Source organism: Felis catus, chromosome B1, assembly GCF_018350175.1.
Source record: "Felis catus isolate Fca126 chromosome B1, F.catus_Fca126_mat1.0, whole genome shotgun sequence".
In the NCBI taxonomy this organism is placed as follows: domain Eukaryota; kingdom Metazoa; phylum Chordata; class Mammalia; order Carnivora; family Felidae; genus Felis; species Felis catus.
This window is the reverse complement of record NC_058371.1, coordinates 170,199,459-170,217,255: the sequence shown is the minus strand read 5'-3', so window position 1 is coordinate 170,217,255 and position 17,797 is coordinate 170,199,459. Positions and strand designations below refer to the sequence as shown.

General features: G+C 37.8%; 1 protein-coding gene across 14 annotated transcripts in view; it reads left to right on the top strand.

The window, feature by feature from the left end:
- The window catches only part of LIMCH1 (LIM and calponin homology domains 1), a 331,860-nt gene extending 324,333 nt beyond the window's left edge, over positions 1–7,527 (top strand). For all 14 annotated transcript variants that reach the window (XM_023253162.2, XM_023253168.2, XM_023253165.2 and 11 more), the window contains one exon: positions 4,608–7,527. In XM_023253162.2, the coding sequence (XP_023108930.2) occupies positions 4,608–4,633 (26 nt within the window). In that variant the 3' untranslated portion in view covers positions 4,634–7,527. The remainder of the gene's footprint in view (positions 1–4,607) is intronic.
- Positions 7,528–17,797: the final 10,270 nt, after the last annotated feature.

Sequence of the window (17,797 nt, the reverse complement as noted above, 5' to 3'; positions counted from 1 at the left end):
TTCCTATTTTAATAAAGGGAAATAAGAATTGGATCAAACCCAGGTGGTTTTGATCTGTGATAAACGTTTGACTTAAAATCAAAACAGTTCCAACTTTGAGCTTCTGCCCTCAAACTGAACTATTTATACCACATATTATATAGAGATATTAATTTTAAGCTTTTTAGAAATGTATATTTATTTTTGAGAGAGAGAGAGACAGAGAGAGAGACAGAGAGAGAGAGAAAGAGAGAGAGTGCAAGCAGGGGAGGGGCAGAGAGAGGGAGAGAGAGAGAATCCCAAGCAGGTTCCGTGCTGTCAGCACAGGGCCTGACATGGGGCTTGAACCCACAAACCATGAGAGCATGACCTGAGGTGAAATAAAAAGCCAGACGCTTAACTGACTAAGCCACCCAGGTGCCCCTAGAGAAAGTAATTTTATATATCATTTATATAATATATAATATTGATATAAGATACAATATTGATATAATGCATAATATTGAATTTAATTTTATATTATGTATTATTCATATATGATATATATAAATCTTGAAAAATCTTGAAAAAGAGCTAAAGTCCATAAAATGATCAACAACAAAAAAAAACAGTATACTGTGTATAATTTGTAAGTATACATACATATATAATATATAGTAATTAAATATATTTATTCAAACTGTATTTTTGTTTGTTTTGTTTTTATACATTAGAATGGAGAACTAAACGCTTTCCTCCCAGATTTCAAAGTGATTTTTCCAATCACCTTCCGTAAACTCCATACATTTTTCTCAACCTCTGTGAACCAGATGAATGTGAACCATAGAACCAGAAGAGGGCACTGTTAGGTTGAAGGACTGTTGAGCCAGATTTTAAACGTAGTGTAAATGTGCATTTCTTTCATAATTTAAAGTGCTTGAAGGATGTCAGCAGAGAACAAACCTGAACCCACCTCTGGGTGACAGTGACCTGTTTTCATCCAGATTTTTATTTTGATTGAGACATTGGGTGACTCATTGTCATTTCTTTTGGAAACTAGGTTTTTGGATCTTGGCCAGCAATTTTTTTCTTGCGTATCTATAAAAAAATTTAACTGCTTTTAATTCCAAATCTAAAGACAAGAACCATGGAGTTGGAATAGTCTATGATTTGTAATAGTCTGGTAAGATGAAAAATTAAAAAGTGATTGGAGGCAGACTAAAAGGATTTTTTTTGTTTATTTTATATTTGTAATTAATATTTTCCCAGGATTGTTTTTCTTTGGATACTAAGAAGAAAGCAAGAAGGCTCATCACTTCCCTGCCTAGATCACTTCTGTAGACATTCAAAAGAAAAAGTAAATAAAATTATGAATGGCATAAGGTTAGAAAACTGGGTTGTTTAAAAAGATACCAAATTAAAAGTGAAAGTCTCCAAAATTAACCACTGTGAGAGAGGGACAGAGTGTACGTTTATATATGTGTACCCACACACATACACACAGATGCGTATGTGTGCAATACGTCTACCTACACACGTATTGTTTTCACAAAGCTAATCGCATAGTCAAATGTTCTGTTCATTTTGTGGCTCTTGTTTTTAACTTAATGATATATTACGGCAGTTTTTTCATATAACGTATTCTTTCTCCACATTCTTTTCAAAGGCTTTTTAATTCCTGAATACCATCCCATTGTATGGATTTACCATAATTTAAAACTAATTCTCCATGAATGGGGGCTTTGGTTGTTTCCAGTTTTTAGATATTTTTGTAAAGGCTCCAGTGAACATCCGTGTATATACGTCTTCATGAACAGTTGAAAGCCTATCTGTAGGGTAGATTCTGAGCCATGGGACCGCCAACCATCATGTGCTTTTAAAATTTTCAGGCAACGTGGCCCATTATCTTCCAGAAAAGCGCACTTTCCCTGCAAAGTGTATGAGAGAGCCTCTTTCTCTCTCCATGCTGTGTCGCTTCTGGATATCATCAAACTTTTTCAATTTCCACTCTGTTATGTTAGAAAGAGAAAACCTCATTGCTTTGATCTGTATGTCTTGTAACTATAAGTGAATTTGAGCATCTCTTCCTGTGCTTATTGACCATTTATATTTCTTTTTTGCTATAAAAAATTTATCTTTCTTCTCTACCTTTTACCCATTGTTCTATTGACACTTGATCTGAACGACTTGATCTTTGTGTATTAAGGAAATTTTCAGGGCACCTGGGTGGCTTAGTCAGTTGAGCATCCAACTTCGGGCTCAGGTCATGTCTTCACGGTTCATGAGTTCAAGCCCCACGTAGAGTTCTGTGCTGACAGCTCAGAGGCTGGAACCTGCTTCGGATTCTGTGTCTCCCTCTCTCTCCGTTCCTCCCGGACTTGTGCTCTGTCTCTCTCTCTGTCTTCTCTCTCAAAAATAAACATTAAAAAATTTTTTTTAAAGAAATTTTTCCTTTATTTTATATTTGCTGCTTATTGTTGTCATTGGTCTTTCCACTTTGTGAACTTTTTTCATAGAAAAGATTTTCACTTAAGGTAATTAAACATATCGTTAGTTAGTTAGTTTTTGGATTCTGGGTTTTGCTTCCTATTTAGAAGAACTTTTTTTTTTTAATTTTTTTTTAACGTTTATTTATTTTTGAGACAGAGAGAGACAGAGCATGAACAGGGGAGGGGCAGAGAGAGAGGGAGACACAGAATCGGAAACAGGCTCCAGGCTCTGAGCTGTCAGCACAGAGCCTGATGCGGGGCTTGAACTCACGGACCGTGAGATCGTGACCTGAGCCGAAGTCCGACGCTTAACCAACCAAGCCACCCAGGCGCCCCCCTATTTAGAACAACTTTTACCACTCCAAGGGTTTAGCTGAGATTTCTCCTAGAATTGTTATTTTCTTTTTCACATATAAGTATACAATCATCAGAAATGTATCTTAGGATAAGAAATGAGATAGATATCCAGACTTATTTTATTCCCAATTAGAAGTCGTGCAAATATGATATAATAATCCCTTTCGTTCTCACCAATTTGAAATGCCAGCTTTCTCATAAACTGAGTTCCCATAAATATTTGGATCTATTTCTGGATGTTTTATTATGTCTTACTAACTTATTTTCTCATATTGTATAGTTTTAATTATTATAGCTTCATAATATGTTTTAATACTGAGTAATAATGGCCACTTTGTCTCCAATTATTCTTTCCAATTTTTCCTAACTCTTCTCTCATGTTTATTTTTCCGGATAAACAGTAATAGTGTTTTGGGCTAAACTTTACCAGCACATGACAGGGACAATGACCAGCATACCTGAGCATAGCACTTCTCTTTTGGTGTCAGAAGAAGAAAAATATAGCTTAAGAGTGAATAGTAGAGGAGGTAATAACTGGCTTGAGAAGTATAAATACACTTGAATTGGTTGAGTATATCCCAGATGCAATAAAAAGAGGCAGAATGGAAAGAAATGGCTAAAAACCATTTTTCTTTCTTTTTTATTTGATTTTGATCTGAGTTGCAAATAGGGGAGATGGGTAGATGTGAGAGGTGGTTTACATCATAGGCATTCTAAGTGAAACAAAATAATTTCATTGTGTGGAATAATAAAACCTGAATATATAATCCTATTTTCTTCAAGTAACTAGTCACATTTAAATGAAATTTTTCTCTTGGAGGGGAAAAACAGCATAACAGCATATTAAAATGCAATTCCTAAAAGCAATGTAAACAGTTTTTAAGTTCATATGTAAATGGGAATGGAAGTGCAAAACAAATTACCTGTCACAAATCAAGCCGTCACGTCACGTGGCCAACTTGTGCCATTTGTGCTTGGGTGTTGGATGACTGTGCCTCTGTGGCTGTTCCATCGTTTACTCTGGTGAAATGCATTTAAAACAAAATCCCCGGGGTCTTTTCCAGTGTCACGATCGCCTCATTACAACTGTGGCGCCTAAAATGAAGGAGAAACTTTGTGAAGGTTTCAGCAGGAAATATGGAACCCAAATCATCCTTCGCCAGATAAAATACAAGATGCGCATTAAATTTTTTCTGCCCTATTAAATTTGAATTTCAGATAAACAATGACCTTTTTTTTTTTTTTTTTTTTTTAGTACGTGTGTGTCCCAAATATTGCATGGTCAGGATTTAGCACAAATATCTCTCAACTATCACATGGGATACACTTACACTAAAACAATGTTTGTTGTTTACCTGAAATTCAAATTTTATGGGGCGTTCCGTATTTTTATTTACTAAATCTAGCAATCCTATTTATAAAAGTTCACATGTGGATCAGATGCTACAGATGTTGCAATGTTTTTATTCTTAGAGAAACCAAAACCTAAAGAAACAGAGAAGAGAGATTATTTTCTTGCTTATTTGCCCCAGAAGACAATGTAGAAAACTTGATGAAGATCATCTGATTTAGGATGTTAAGTTCTGGGATGGGACTCAAGAAGGGCATTTCTCACAAGCTCAGGTGATGTCAATACTGCTTTTCCTGGGGCCACACTTTGAGTAGCAGAGTGAGACCAGATTCCCCTCCTAGAGAGAAGAGATTTGGGCATAGGTCATTACTGATACTGGAAATGTCTAAATGTTCTGAGACAAGAAGCGTGGAGTCCTTTAACCAAATGTTGCTCTGTGTTCTTTGTCACAGGTGCTGGCCAGCCCACAACATTGTGACGTGGTTTTCAAGCTTCCAGATTACTCACCGTTTCTTGATGGAGCGCGTCCCCTGGCAACCGTTTAACAAAATCCCAAGTGCAGGGGCTGCTCGGCATTTATCTAATTTTTGAAAGGCTATTCCTAAAGATGGTATCTGTTCTTTTGTAGCACAGTGTTTGTGTTCTTCCGGTTTTGGTTTTGGTTTTGGTTTTGATTTTGTTTTGGTTTTGCATTTGCACAGAATATACAAAAGAATACTGAACTGTAATGATCCTGTAGTTCACAAAAAGATCTCAGCATGGGCCACCAGGCTTATGGTTTCAAATGTGTTCATTCTCTTCTCTGAGAATTAATGAGGTAAATGATACCATATACCTGTTTTATTTTAGTCTTTCTAGGAATCAAACACTTCATGTTTACAGAATGGAGCTGCAGAAAGTGCGAGGCATGCCAATTTTGAGATATGTGCTCTTCTGAGACAGAAGCATACGATTCATGCATTTCGGAAACTAAAAATCACATCATATAGCTCTGAGCTATAACTTGTTTTTAACGCAGAGACGCTAGTCTGATAATGTATACTGTAATCCTGAACCATTTGTTACTTACCTTTTGAGGTAGAAGTCATACCAATAAATTATTGCACCGTTAGTGTTAGATTTTGTGTGCTTTGGAAGTTACGTCATTAATATAGGCTGGTCTATATTAGGTAAAGAGAACCCTCCCAATATCGGCTAGACATACACTCTGGGACATTGCCCAAGGGTAGGAAGGAACCATAGGGAAATATCTCAGTCATCATTTCCAAAGTCATCACCAAAATCTGTGAGGAAGTTTAATCTTGAGAAGAGTGGTGGGCCAGTGATAGCCGTGAGAGCTTCGTTGCCGGCTTCTCTTCAGGCTGTAGATTGACTAAGAGACTCAATAGGGGGCATACGGAAGCTGTCATCGAGATCAGTCTGTCGTTAGGTGTGGCCACTGCGCACCCTTGCCTGCAAGTTCTCCTTGAGGGCCTGAAGCACAGGTGTCTAAAGAAAAGCATTAAGTCCCTCCTGGTAGGATCCGATGACATATGTTGTGATAAGCCACTGGCGTGTGATCAGCAAGAACCTACAGTTCACATCGTGCCCCACCCACTGCAGTGGACGACTGGTCTCTTCCATTCTCCTTTATCACCAACTCTCTTTACTATCGAGAATTCTGGACCTTGCTCCTGGAGACGTTTAGAGAGGAACTCTTGTGGAGAGCTGGTTGACTTTTTGCCCTGTGTGATGAGTTTCAGCTGGCCAAGAAAGGCATCAAGTTACTAAAAAGCATCACGTTTTAGATCTCCAGGCTGTTTTCTTTAAGACTGGGGAAAGGGGAACTATTTATTCTGCCTTAAAATGATGGCAAGTAAGTGAGGATGATATTTTGTGAATGTAGACTATGGATATACTCCTAATAGGTTAATGTAGTCATAAAAAGAGATCAAGTAGCTGTTTTTCTGTTGTGTAAGCAATAATTTTTTTCTGTGTCTTATTTGGTATGGCTAGCAATTATTTATTTACATGCTAGACTGTTCTCTGCATGCGGGTTCCATGTAAGTGCAGAAATTTCCTCAGCCACTGGAGGTATTTTGACCATTTTGTCATTTGGATGAGCTATTGTTAGATTGAAATTTATACATCATTTCATTAAAAAATTGTGCCTTATAAAATGCAAAGCTGTTGCACATAGTCAGTGATGAATTATGGATGCAGTACATTGCGGAGATGAAGTCACTTCCAAGTCACCAAGACTTCCCATGGAGGTGTTTGCTGTCTTACAGGAAAAAAGAAAAAGAAAAGAAAAAAAAAAAAAGAAAAATAGAAAAAAAATTAAAAAGTAAAAAGTTTTGAAAATGTACAGATTAAGTTCAATATTTTGATTAACCACCTGCATGTTTTATTAAATATTTTGATAATGTGGATGTTTACACTTTGCATGATATTAGCAGAGTACTTTACCACAAGTAATGCACAAAACATGTACAATATGATCATTCATAACCAATTTTTATAGAATACTTTTTACATGTGGAACTCATCCGTTATGTAAGGATTATATGAATATTGCACATTCTCTTCTGGTTTCACAAACCCATTTATACATATTTCTTAGTGAGACTCATTGTACATGTATTGAAGCCTGAATCGAGTCAAGAAAAATAAAGCCCCATTCTCCCAGCTGCGAAATGTGCTTTCCCATAATGAACAATAGTCACCAGCACAGAATAATCTCCAACATTTTCTAAATTCTAATTGCCAACTGTTTCTATTTATATTTGATTTAGATTTCATTTGGAGTCTGTTACATGGCAGCTTGGGCAGACTAGATCTTGTTTTTTCCAATGCAGCATAATGAGTATGATCTATTTCTTTTCAAATAATCTTTGAGATCCCAGGGAAAAAAAAATGCTCTGCTCTGTTGAGCTACCATGTAAATGTGTTCGTTTAAAAAACAGATGAGGCAAGTGAGTGATTTATTGTTCCTGAGGAAATAGATCTGATTTTTTCCCCCTCATACTCCAAAAGCTAGTCCTTTCTCTTCCTTAAGGAAAAATGGGTCACTCTTTGCTTTTCACTAGCAAATTTTCATGTCATTTCCCCATTCTTTCTATGTAGTGTTATTAATGCAATACGTAATATAGTTATCTATACACAATGTAAGACTTAACAGACTGAAACGATCCACCTCATGTGTGAGTCCGTCCAAAAGATGTTACTGTTCTGGGTGGACCAATGTTCTATATCAGTTATACTAACCTTCATTTAAAATATTTATTCTAAAATGCCTCTGAGAAATAGTAAAAAAAAAAAAAATTAAAAGTTGTCTAAAATGCAACAGCTTTTATAGTAAATGTACATTTATAAATAAAATACTCAAATCAACTTTGTATTCCATTAATTTGGAGGGGGGTTGAGGGCTCAGCTTTCATACTTGGGGAAGAGAGAATCAAGCCTTCCCCCCCCCCCACCCCGGGCTCTCTGGTAGCTTTAGGTCCAAGGTTATATGGTCAGATGATGGCAATGATACATATTTGCATATGCATCTTGATGCGTTTTTGAGGTCAACTATTGAAGGCAAGTCAAACTTAGCAGCTGGTTGTAGGAGTCACTAAGGAAGTGCCTTGCACTGAAGGATTCAGACTCCTTAAAATGAGACACACAATTACCAGGAGAGACCATGCAAATGCCAGTGGAGATTATCTGAAGCAACCAAATGATGGTCAATTTCCAGCACTGGCTAGAGAGAACCAAGCCAACGCCTTAAAGTGGCTAGATTCTGCCACTGTCCTCAGCACTTCTCCAATGTTCCCTCTCACTGTATACATATAGTCATTTTACTGAGGGCTTTTTTTCTCTGTTGTTGAACCAGGAAATATTCTGCTCAACAGTGGCTTCCAGCTGATGCTGTGAACTTTCCAAAGTACACGTGTATCTTGCCTGGCCCTCTGTTCCAGATTTGTAAGGACAGGAAAGTGTGCATACTTAACAGTAGCAAGTAAATTCTGTGAAAGTCCCGATTGCTCTAAAATGCAGCGTTCTAACTGCCACCACCAGTCGTATTCTGATTCTTTTTGCAAAGTTTGGTAGGCAGTTAGCAGTTGCTACTGTTTCCATAGATAAGTGAATCCTTTCCCTTTCATAAGAAACTTTCACTTGCTATCAGAGTGGTGTCATATATCCGTTATTTAAATGAGAGTCCATTCAGCTACAATGCATTTCAAAACAAAGACAAGATTGTTCTTACAACATGTGATCTCTAAAGAATGTCTTTATTAAAAGAATAACATTCTACCTCAGATATGCTGAACTAGCTTTCTTTCCATTGACTTTCTTCAAGATGTAAGGACTTCCTCTCAGGGTCCTGATCTAGACCCCAAAGGATCCCTCCCCAACCTTTGGCATTACCTAAGTCAGGGGCTACAAACTCAAGTGACCACAGGGACCAGTTATGCACCGTAAATCGGAACCAAAAGTGGATGTTACTGCGTGGTGTGGACTACAGCCAACTGACAAATGAACAGTTCTGTCTAAAGAAAGAGGCAGCTACTGGGATGCCAAGCAATTGTTTTCCTATGAAATCTCCAGCTTTTTCAATGTTGACAGTTCAAAACATTTTGCAACATATACCAACCACAAAACACATCTGCAGGTCTCAGTTTGTTCTCAGGCCACCGGTTTGCAACCAATGACATCTTCTCTTTGCTTATCTATCTGCTACTACTAATTTGCTCTCCTACGTGTCATTTCCTTTGACAAACATATCAAGAAATGCCTAAGCAACATATTTACTTGCAGAGTTTCTTGAGTCATTCCGAGAAGGAAACTAGTGAGTCATCAATCAGCTGGGTGTCTTGCTACAACTCATACCACTTTGGGGCAGCATTATTTGTGTGTTGTCACCAAAGATTGCTATTTTCTAAACACCCACGTGCAGTGTTTTGCCGAACCACGCCCTTCCCCTTAATAGTTTCCTCCTTTCTTCTGAGTGACTCAAAAGGACAGCAAAGTGTGTGTACATGACAAAGTAGAATTTTTTCCTAAACTACTTTTTTTTTTAAGTTTATGTATTTATTGGCGGGGAGGGGTGGGGGGAGGGCAGAGAGAGAAAGGGAGACAGAATCCCAAGCAGGCTCCATGCTGTCAGCACAGCCCTATGCGGGGCTCGATCTTGCAAACCATCAGATCATGACCTGAGCCGAAATCAAGAGATGGACGCTTAACCGACTGAGCCACCCAGGCGCCCCTTTCCTCAAGTTCTTAAGCATCATTTCGTCAAATGTAGTTTTGCCAGCATCGTTTTATCAAAAAGCATTTTTGGCGTGTGAGAATATACCCCTATTTTATAGATGAGAAATGGAGGTGTAAGAGGAACAAGTGACTTACTCTGGATGTGTGTAAGATTTTATATCATTGTGTATTTCACCAGCTGTCCCCAATCCGGGTGATTTAAGTTCACCTCCTACCCAACTGTGCCTGGCTCTTGTGTCTGGGATCTCACGTGAGACCAACTAGGAGGACTTCTGAGCACAGGTGGAATTTGGCAGAATTTAATCTACATTCAAACGGAGAGGAGAACATCCTTTTTATAGTAAATTTGCACTTACAAAGTTTTCAGATGGACCTGGAATTCCATTTTTATCCCCTAGGGTTTGATCTCTTTCTCTGAGAAGAGAGAATAAATCTGGCCCTTGTGACTTGACCTTGGGTATCTTGGTGTTTGCTGGAGTGGAGGCTAAAGAATCTCTCTTCAGCCATCCACACTCCTGGCCAAAGCCCCAAAGGCCTCTACCCTGACACACAACACCTCCAAACCCTCTCTACCCTCCCCAAGTCTGCTTTCCAGAGCTGGGAAAAACACGTTTGTCCGGCCCAACCTTTGTTTCACAACTGGATCTCCACTTTCTCAAATTCAACAGAAAAGGCCTAAACAAAGGAAGGGCCTCTTTCTAACCACTCGGGTGGGGAGATGACCCTGAAGGCACACCGTGTTGATTCCTCTATCACAATATTATTTCCCTGCTTACAGATTCACTGATACATTTAATCAAGACATTCCATTTTTTTCAGCAGGAAAAAAGTCTATTTTCTTCACTGTCCACCAAAGGAGACAGAGAATTATTTCAGTGGGTCCCATTGGTTTAGAAAATACTGTGGCTAGAAAGTGACCAAAGTACATCTCTAGAAAGTCCCATCAAACATTTTGTCAAGCACAGCACTCCAATTCTCTATGGGCCAGGCATTAATTACTATCCTGAGCTCTGTTCCCGGAGCATTCAACAGTTGTTCCTGATTCTATGAAAAGTTCTGATGATATTTCATGTTTTCTAATCCTCTGAAGACTGAGAAGCTACACCTTATTTGTATAATAGCACTCTGGGAAACAAGTGGAATGTTTGATTAGCTAAATGCAGAACTCCTATTCTGAGATGATCCAAGAAAGTTTGAAATGAAGGAAGAATCAAAATAATTTGCCTTACCAAACAGTAAAATTTACTATAAAGATAACAATAAACGAGGGCATATCTTGGGCAAGAATTAATAAACATTATAATTAACACAGCAAAGCATACGGCCCAGAAATAGGCCCAAATAAACATAAAAATGTTAGTGTATATTAATGATATCACAAATCAGTGGCTAAAGGAGAAACAATTAGTATCACCTCTTCACAACAAAATTAATTCCAGATGAATTAAAGTGTTAAGTGCAACAAAAATGCAAGAAAAGAAAGAATGGTAGGCTTAAATATGTTTAAATACGTAATAAAAGGAATTTAAGCAAAATTTAAAAGTAATGAAAACTGGGGGAAATATTTCCCAACAAATAAGCCAAAAGGTTAATATCTTCAAGATACAAAGTCCTTTACAAATCAGTAGAAAATCGGCAAAAGGACATTAAAAAGCTGGACACAAAAGAACTCTCAATGGTCAGTAAACATGAAACAAATGTTTAACTGTACTTGTGATCAAAAAAATGTAAATTAAAACAGTAAGACAAGACTCTCCCTACATCTCCCAAAATACACATTCAATTATACTAAGAATTGAAAACTTCTATATCACAAAAGTTTTATTTTTATTTTTTTATTCTTTTTTTTAAAGTTTATTTATTTTGAGAGGCGGGGGGCAAGCAGGGGGGTCAGGAAAGAGGGAGAGAGAATCCCAAGCAGGCTCCGCACTGTCAGTGCAGAGCCCGATACGGGGCCCCGTTCCACAAACAGCGAAATCATAACCTGAGCCGAAATGAAGAGTCAGACACTTGACTGACTGAGCCACCCAGGTGCCCCACAGAAATAAAGTTTTTAAATGTCTACAAGCCAAGAGAGGTTTTGCCACACGTACAACCAACAAAGAATTAGTATCCAAACTATATAAAGAACTTCAAAATTCGATAAGAAAAATACAAATAAGTGAATAAAAAAATGGACAAAAGACATGAATAGTGAGATCATAGAAAACATGAGCAGCAAAAAAAAGCAAAAATATATTCAGTTTTATTAAGAAGGAAATGCAAATTATAACCATTATGAGATGCCATTTTGTACACACCAAATTGATAAAAATCTAAAGCTTTGATGATACCCAGTGTTAGGATACGGAGCAGTATGAACTCCAACACTGCTGATAAAATGTGTATTACAAGGGCACCTGGGGGGCTCAGTCGGTTGAGCATCCAGCTTCGGCTCAGGTCACGATCTCATGCTTCATGGGTTCAAGTCCCACATCAGACTCTGTGCTGACAGCTCAGAGCCTGGAGCCTGCTTCGGATTCTGTGTCTCCCTCCTTTGGATTCTGTGACCCTCCCCCACTCATGCTCTGTCTCTATCCCTCTTTCTCAAAAATAAACATTAAACAAATTTTAATGTATACTGGTAAAAGGTTAATATCCAAAATATATAAAGAACTTACACAACTCAACACAAAAATAATCTGACTTAAAAATGAGTGGAGAACCTAAATAAACATTTTCCCAAAGAAGACATGCAGATGGCCAACAGACACATTAAAAGATGCTCAACACCACTCATCATCAAGAAAATGAAAATCAAAACCACAATATCACCTCACACCTGTCAGAATGGTTAAAATCAACAACACTTAGAAACTAGTGTTGGTGAGAATGTGGAAAAAAAGAAACTCTCATGAACTGTCTGTGGGAAATGCAAATTGGTATAGCCACTGGAAAAGAGTATGGGAATTCCTCAAAAAATTAAAAATAGAGGGGCACATAGGTGGCTCAGTCCCAGGGTCATGGGATCAAGCCCATGTTAAGCTTGGGATTCTCTCTCTTCTGCCCTTCTCCTCCACTTACCGTTTCTCTCTCTCTAAAATAAAAATAAGAAGTCTAAAAAGAATAAAAAATAGAACTAACATATGATCCAGTAATTCCACTACTGGATATTTACCCCCAAAAACAAAAAACACTAATTCAAAACAATACATTCACCCTATGTTTATTGCAGCTTTATTTATAATAGCAAAGATATGGAAGAAACCTAAGTGTCCATCAGTAAATAAATGGATATAGAAGATGTGTTTTATACACACACACACACACACACACACACACACTGGAATATTACTCAGCCATAAAAAAAGAATGACATCGGGGCGCCTGGGTGGCGCAGTCGGTTGGGCGTCCGACTTCGGCCAGGTCGCGATCTCGTGGTCCGTGAGTTCGAGCCCCGCGTCGGGCTCTGGGCTGATGGCTCAGAGCCTGGAGCCTGTTTCCGATTCTGTGTCTCCCTCTCTCTCTGCCCCTCCCCCGTTCATGCTCTGTCTCTCTCTGTCCCAAAAATAAATAAACGTTGAAAAAAAAAATTAAAAAAAAAAAAAAAGAAAAAAAAAAGAATGACATCTTGCCATTTGCAACAACATGGACTGACCTAAAGTGAAATAAGTCAGCTAGAGAAAGACAAGTACTATATGACCTCACTTATATATGGAATTTAAGAAAAAAAAAAACCCACAAATGAACAAAGAAAGAAAAATAGAGACAAACAAACAAACAAAAACCCCTTAAATACAAAGAACAAATTGGTGGTTGCCAGACGGGAAGTGGGGGGCGGAGGGTGAAATAGACTTTTTTAAAGAGAATGTATATTGGTAAATAATTCTGCATTAAATAGTGAAGTTGTATTAAATAGTGAAGTCATACCCCTTAATGTAGCATTTTCACTTCTGGAACATAATACCTTAGCCTAGATTCTAAAGAAGCTCAAAAAACTCTCACGGATGTCCTCCCTGAGACGTGTTTAAGAATGTCCCTCACAGCACTGTTTGGATACAAATTATGGCATCTCATTTTAGCAGTGAAAAAAATGAGTCAACTATAATGTACATACATACATCTAGATGAATCTCAGAAAAAATAGGCTAAAATAACAAGACATCAAATATGACATACATTATGACACCATTGATATGAAGCACAAAGACAATGGAAAATTAACTATTATAGCCTCCTGGGAGGGGTACCTAATATGTGATAAAAAAGTAAAGCAAAGGAATAATACAAAAGTCAGGATTTGCAGTCAGAGGAGGGAAATGCGGTCAAGAAGGGCACATTGGGAGTAGCAACTTTATTGCCTTTTTATTTTCTGTCATTCATTCATAAGTTCTGTTTTGAGTACCTTCGGCCTTACTAGATATTCCCAAGCTGCTTTTTATTTTTTTATATATTTTAAAAAATATATTTATTTATTTATTTTGATTTACATCCATTAGCATATAGTGCAATAATGATTTCAGGAGTAGAATCCAGTGATTCATCCCCTTCGTATAACACCCACTGCTTATCCCAAGTGTCCTCTTTAATGCCTCTTACCCATTTAGCCCATCCCCCCCCCACAACCCCCCCAGCAACCCTCAGTTTGTTGTCTATATTTAAGAGTCTCTTATGTTTTGTCCCCCTCCCTGTTTTTATTTTATTTTTGCTTCTCTTCCCTTATGCTCATCTGTTCTGTATCTTAAATTCCACATATGAGTGAAGTCATATATTTGTCTTTCTCTGACTAATTTCACTTAGTATAATACACTCTAGTTCCACCCATGTTGTTGAAAATGGCAAGATTTCATTCCTTTTGATTGCCGAGTAATACTCCATTACATATATATACCACATCTCCTTTACTCATTCATCTGTCGGACATTTGGGTTCTTTCCATACTTGGGCTATTGTCGATAGTGCTGCTATAAACATTGGGGTGCATGTGTCCCTTCGAAATAGCACCCTGTATCCTTTGGATAAATGCCTACTAGTGCAATCGCTGGGTCGTAGGGTAGCTCTATTTTTAATTTTTTGAGGAACGTCCATACTGTTTTCCAGAGTGGCTGCACCACCTTGCCTTGCCACCAACAATGCAAAAGAGATCCTCTTTCTCCACATCCTTGCCAACATCTGTCATTTCTTGAGTTGTTAATTTTAGCCATTCTGACAGGTGTAAGGTGGTATCTCATTGTGGTTTTGATTTGTATTTCCCTGATGATGAGTGAAGTTGAGCATTTTTTCATGTGTCGGTTGGCCATCTGGATGTCTTCTTTGGAAAAGAGTCTATTCATGTCTTCTGCCCATTTCTTCACTGGATTGTTTTTTTTTTCGGTGTTGAGTTTGATAAGTTCTTTATAGATTTTGAATACTAACCCCTTTATCTGGTATGTCATTGGCAAATATCTTCTCCCATTCCACTGATTGCCTTTTAGTTTTGCTGACTGTTTCCTTCGCTGTGCGGAAGATTTTTATCTTGATGAGGTCCCAATAGTTCATTTTTGCTTTTGTTTCCCTTGCCTCCGGAGACTTGTTGAGTAAGAAGTTGCTGCGACCAAGGTCAAAGGGGTTTTTGCCTGCTTTCTCCTCTAGGGTTTTGATGACTTCCTATCTTACGTTTAGGACTTTCATCCATTTTGAGTTTATGTTTGTGTCTGGTGTAAGAAAGTGGCCCGGGTTCATTCTTCTGCATGTTGCTGTCCAGTTTTCCCAACACTATTTGCTGAAGAGACTGCCTTTATTCCATTAGATAGTCTTTCCTGCTCTGTCAAAGATAAGTTGGCCATACATTTGTGGCTATTTCTGGGTTCTCTATTCTGTTCCACTGATCTGTCTGTTTTTTGTGCCAGTACCATACTGTCTTATGATTACAACTTTGTAATACAGTTTGAAGTCCAAAACTGTGATGCCTCCAGCTTTGTTTTTTTTTTTTTTTTTTTTTTTTTCAGGATTGTTTTGGCATTCGGGGTCTTTTCTGGTTCCATACAAATTTCAGGATTATTTATTCAAGCTTTGTGAAGAATGTTGGTGCTATTTTGATAGGGATTGCATTGAATATGTAGATTGCTTTAGGTAGTATCAACATTTTAACAATATTTGTTCTTCCTATCCAGGAACATGGAATATTTTTCCATTTTGCGTGTGTGTCTTTCATAAGATTTCTATAGTTTTCAGTGTATAGATTTTTCACCTCTTTGGTCAGGTTTATGCCTAGGTATTTTATGGTTTTTTGTGCAATTGTGAATGAGATTGATACCTTGATTTCTCTTTCTGTTGCTTCATTATTGGTATATAGAAATGCAACTGATTTCTGTGCATTGATTTTATATCCTGCAACTTCACTAAATTCATGGATCAGTTCTAGCAGTTTTTGTGGTGGAATCTTTTGGGTTTTCCCTATAGAGTATTATGTCATCTGCAAAGAGTGAAAGTTTGACTTCCTCTTTGCTGATTTGGATGTATTTTATTTCTTCGTGTTGTCTGATTGCTGAGGCTAGGACTTCCAATACTATGTTGAATAACAGTGGTGAGAGTGGACCTCCCTGTCTTGTTCTTGACCTTAGGGGGAAAGCTCTCAGTTTTTCCCCATTGAGGATGATATTAGCAGTGGGTCTTTTGTACATGGCTTTTATGATTTTGAGCTATGCTCCTTCTATCCCTACTTTCTTGGGGGTTTTTATCAGGAAAGGATGCTGTATTTTGTCAAATGCTTTCTCTGCATCTATTGAGAGGATCATGTGGTTCTTGTCCTTTCTTTTATTAATGTGATGTATCACATTGATTGATTTGCGAATATTGAACCAGCCCTGCATCCCAGGTATAAATCCCACTTGATCATGGTGAATAATTCTTTTAATGTATTGTTGAATCCAGTTTACAATATGAAAAAATATGAACGTTACAAAATATAGAAAGCAAGCCTTCTTCTACATCCACACCAGATAAGAGAGTTTATTAGAATTTATTCAGTTAAAAAATTCTACAAAGAAATGTAGTCTCAGCTTAAACAAAGAGAATTCATCTGGGTATTGAGAATTTTTGCATCCATGTTCATCAGGGAAATTGGTCTCTAGTTCTTTTTAGTGGGGTCTTTGGTTTTGGAATCAAGGTAATGCTGGTCTCATAGAATGAGCTAAACTGCTTTTAAAGTGATTGTTTCAAGGGATTCCTGGGGGTTCAGTCATTTGAGCATCCGACTTCAGCTCAGGTCATGATATCGCTGTCCGTGAGTTCAAGCCCCGCGTCAGGCTCTGTGCTGACAATTCAGAGCCTGCAGCCTATTCCAGATTCTGTGTCTCCCTCTCTCTCTGTCCCTCCCCCACTCATGCTCTGTCTCTCTCTCTCTCTCTCTGTCAAAAATAAAATAAACATTAAAGTAATTAAAAATAATTAAAAATTAAAAAAAATAAAGTGACTGTTTCAAGTACTCTGATAACAATATGTGGAAGATCCATTCCCCCATCATACCCAAAACTCACTATGTCAGGCTTCATTTTTGCCTGTCGGCTGGAAGGGAAGTGGTGCTTCATTGTTTTGATTAGTATTCCCCCAACTACTGGTGAAATTGAGCATATTTTCATCTTTATTGAATGGTTTAGTTTCTCTTCTGTGAGTTGCCTGTTCATTTCTTTTGCCAATTTTCTTATTGAATTGCTGTTTTTTTTATATTACTTTTTTAGGGGTTTTGTGAATATTCTAGATCCTACTCCTTTATCAACCACATACATTGCAAATGCTTCTCTCAATCTGTGGCTTGTCTCATCAATTTTATCATGTCTTTCAACAGCCACTTCTTAACTTGACATAGTAAATATATGAATATTTGTATGGGTTTTGTGCTTCCTGAGTCTCACTTCAGAAATCTTTGACTACTCCAATTCTGTAAAGATATACTGATACCTACTCTTAAAATTTTTTTAAGTTTTGAATTTCACATTTGGATCTTAATCAAGTAAATTCTTTTTCCCTTTGGATAGTCTATTTTCCCAGAACCACTTGTTAAATACTCATCCTTGGGGCGCCTGGGTGGCGCAGTCGGTTAAGCGTCCGACTTCAGCCAGGTCATGATCTCGCGGTCCGTGAGTTCGAACCCCGCGTCGGGCTCTGGGCTGATGGCTCAGAACCTGGAGCCTGTTTCCGATTCTGTGTCTCCCTCTCTCTCTGCCCCTCCCCCATTCATGCTCTGTCTCTCTCTGTCCCAAAAAATAAATAAACGTTGAAAAAAACATTTAAAATAAATAAATAAATAAATAAATACTCATCCTTTGCTGATTTGTAATATCACTTCTGTGAAAGACTGTTTTGCATAAGCCTGAGAGTCTGTTTCAGGACATTTATTCCATTCCATTGGTCTGTCTAGCCCTACACCAATATCATTCTTAATTAC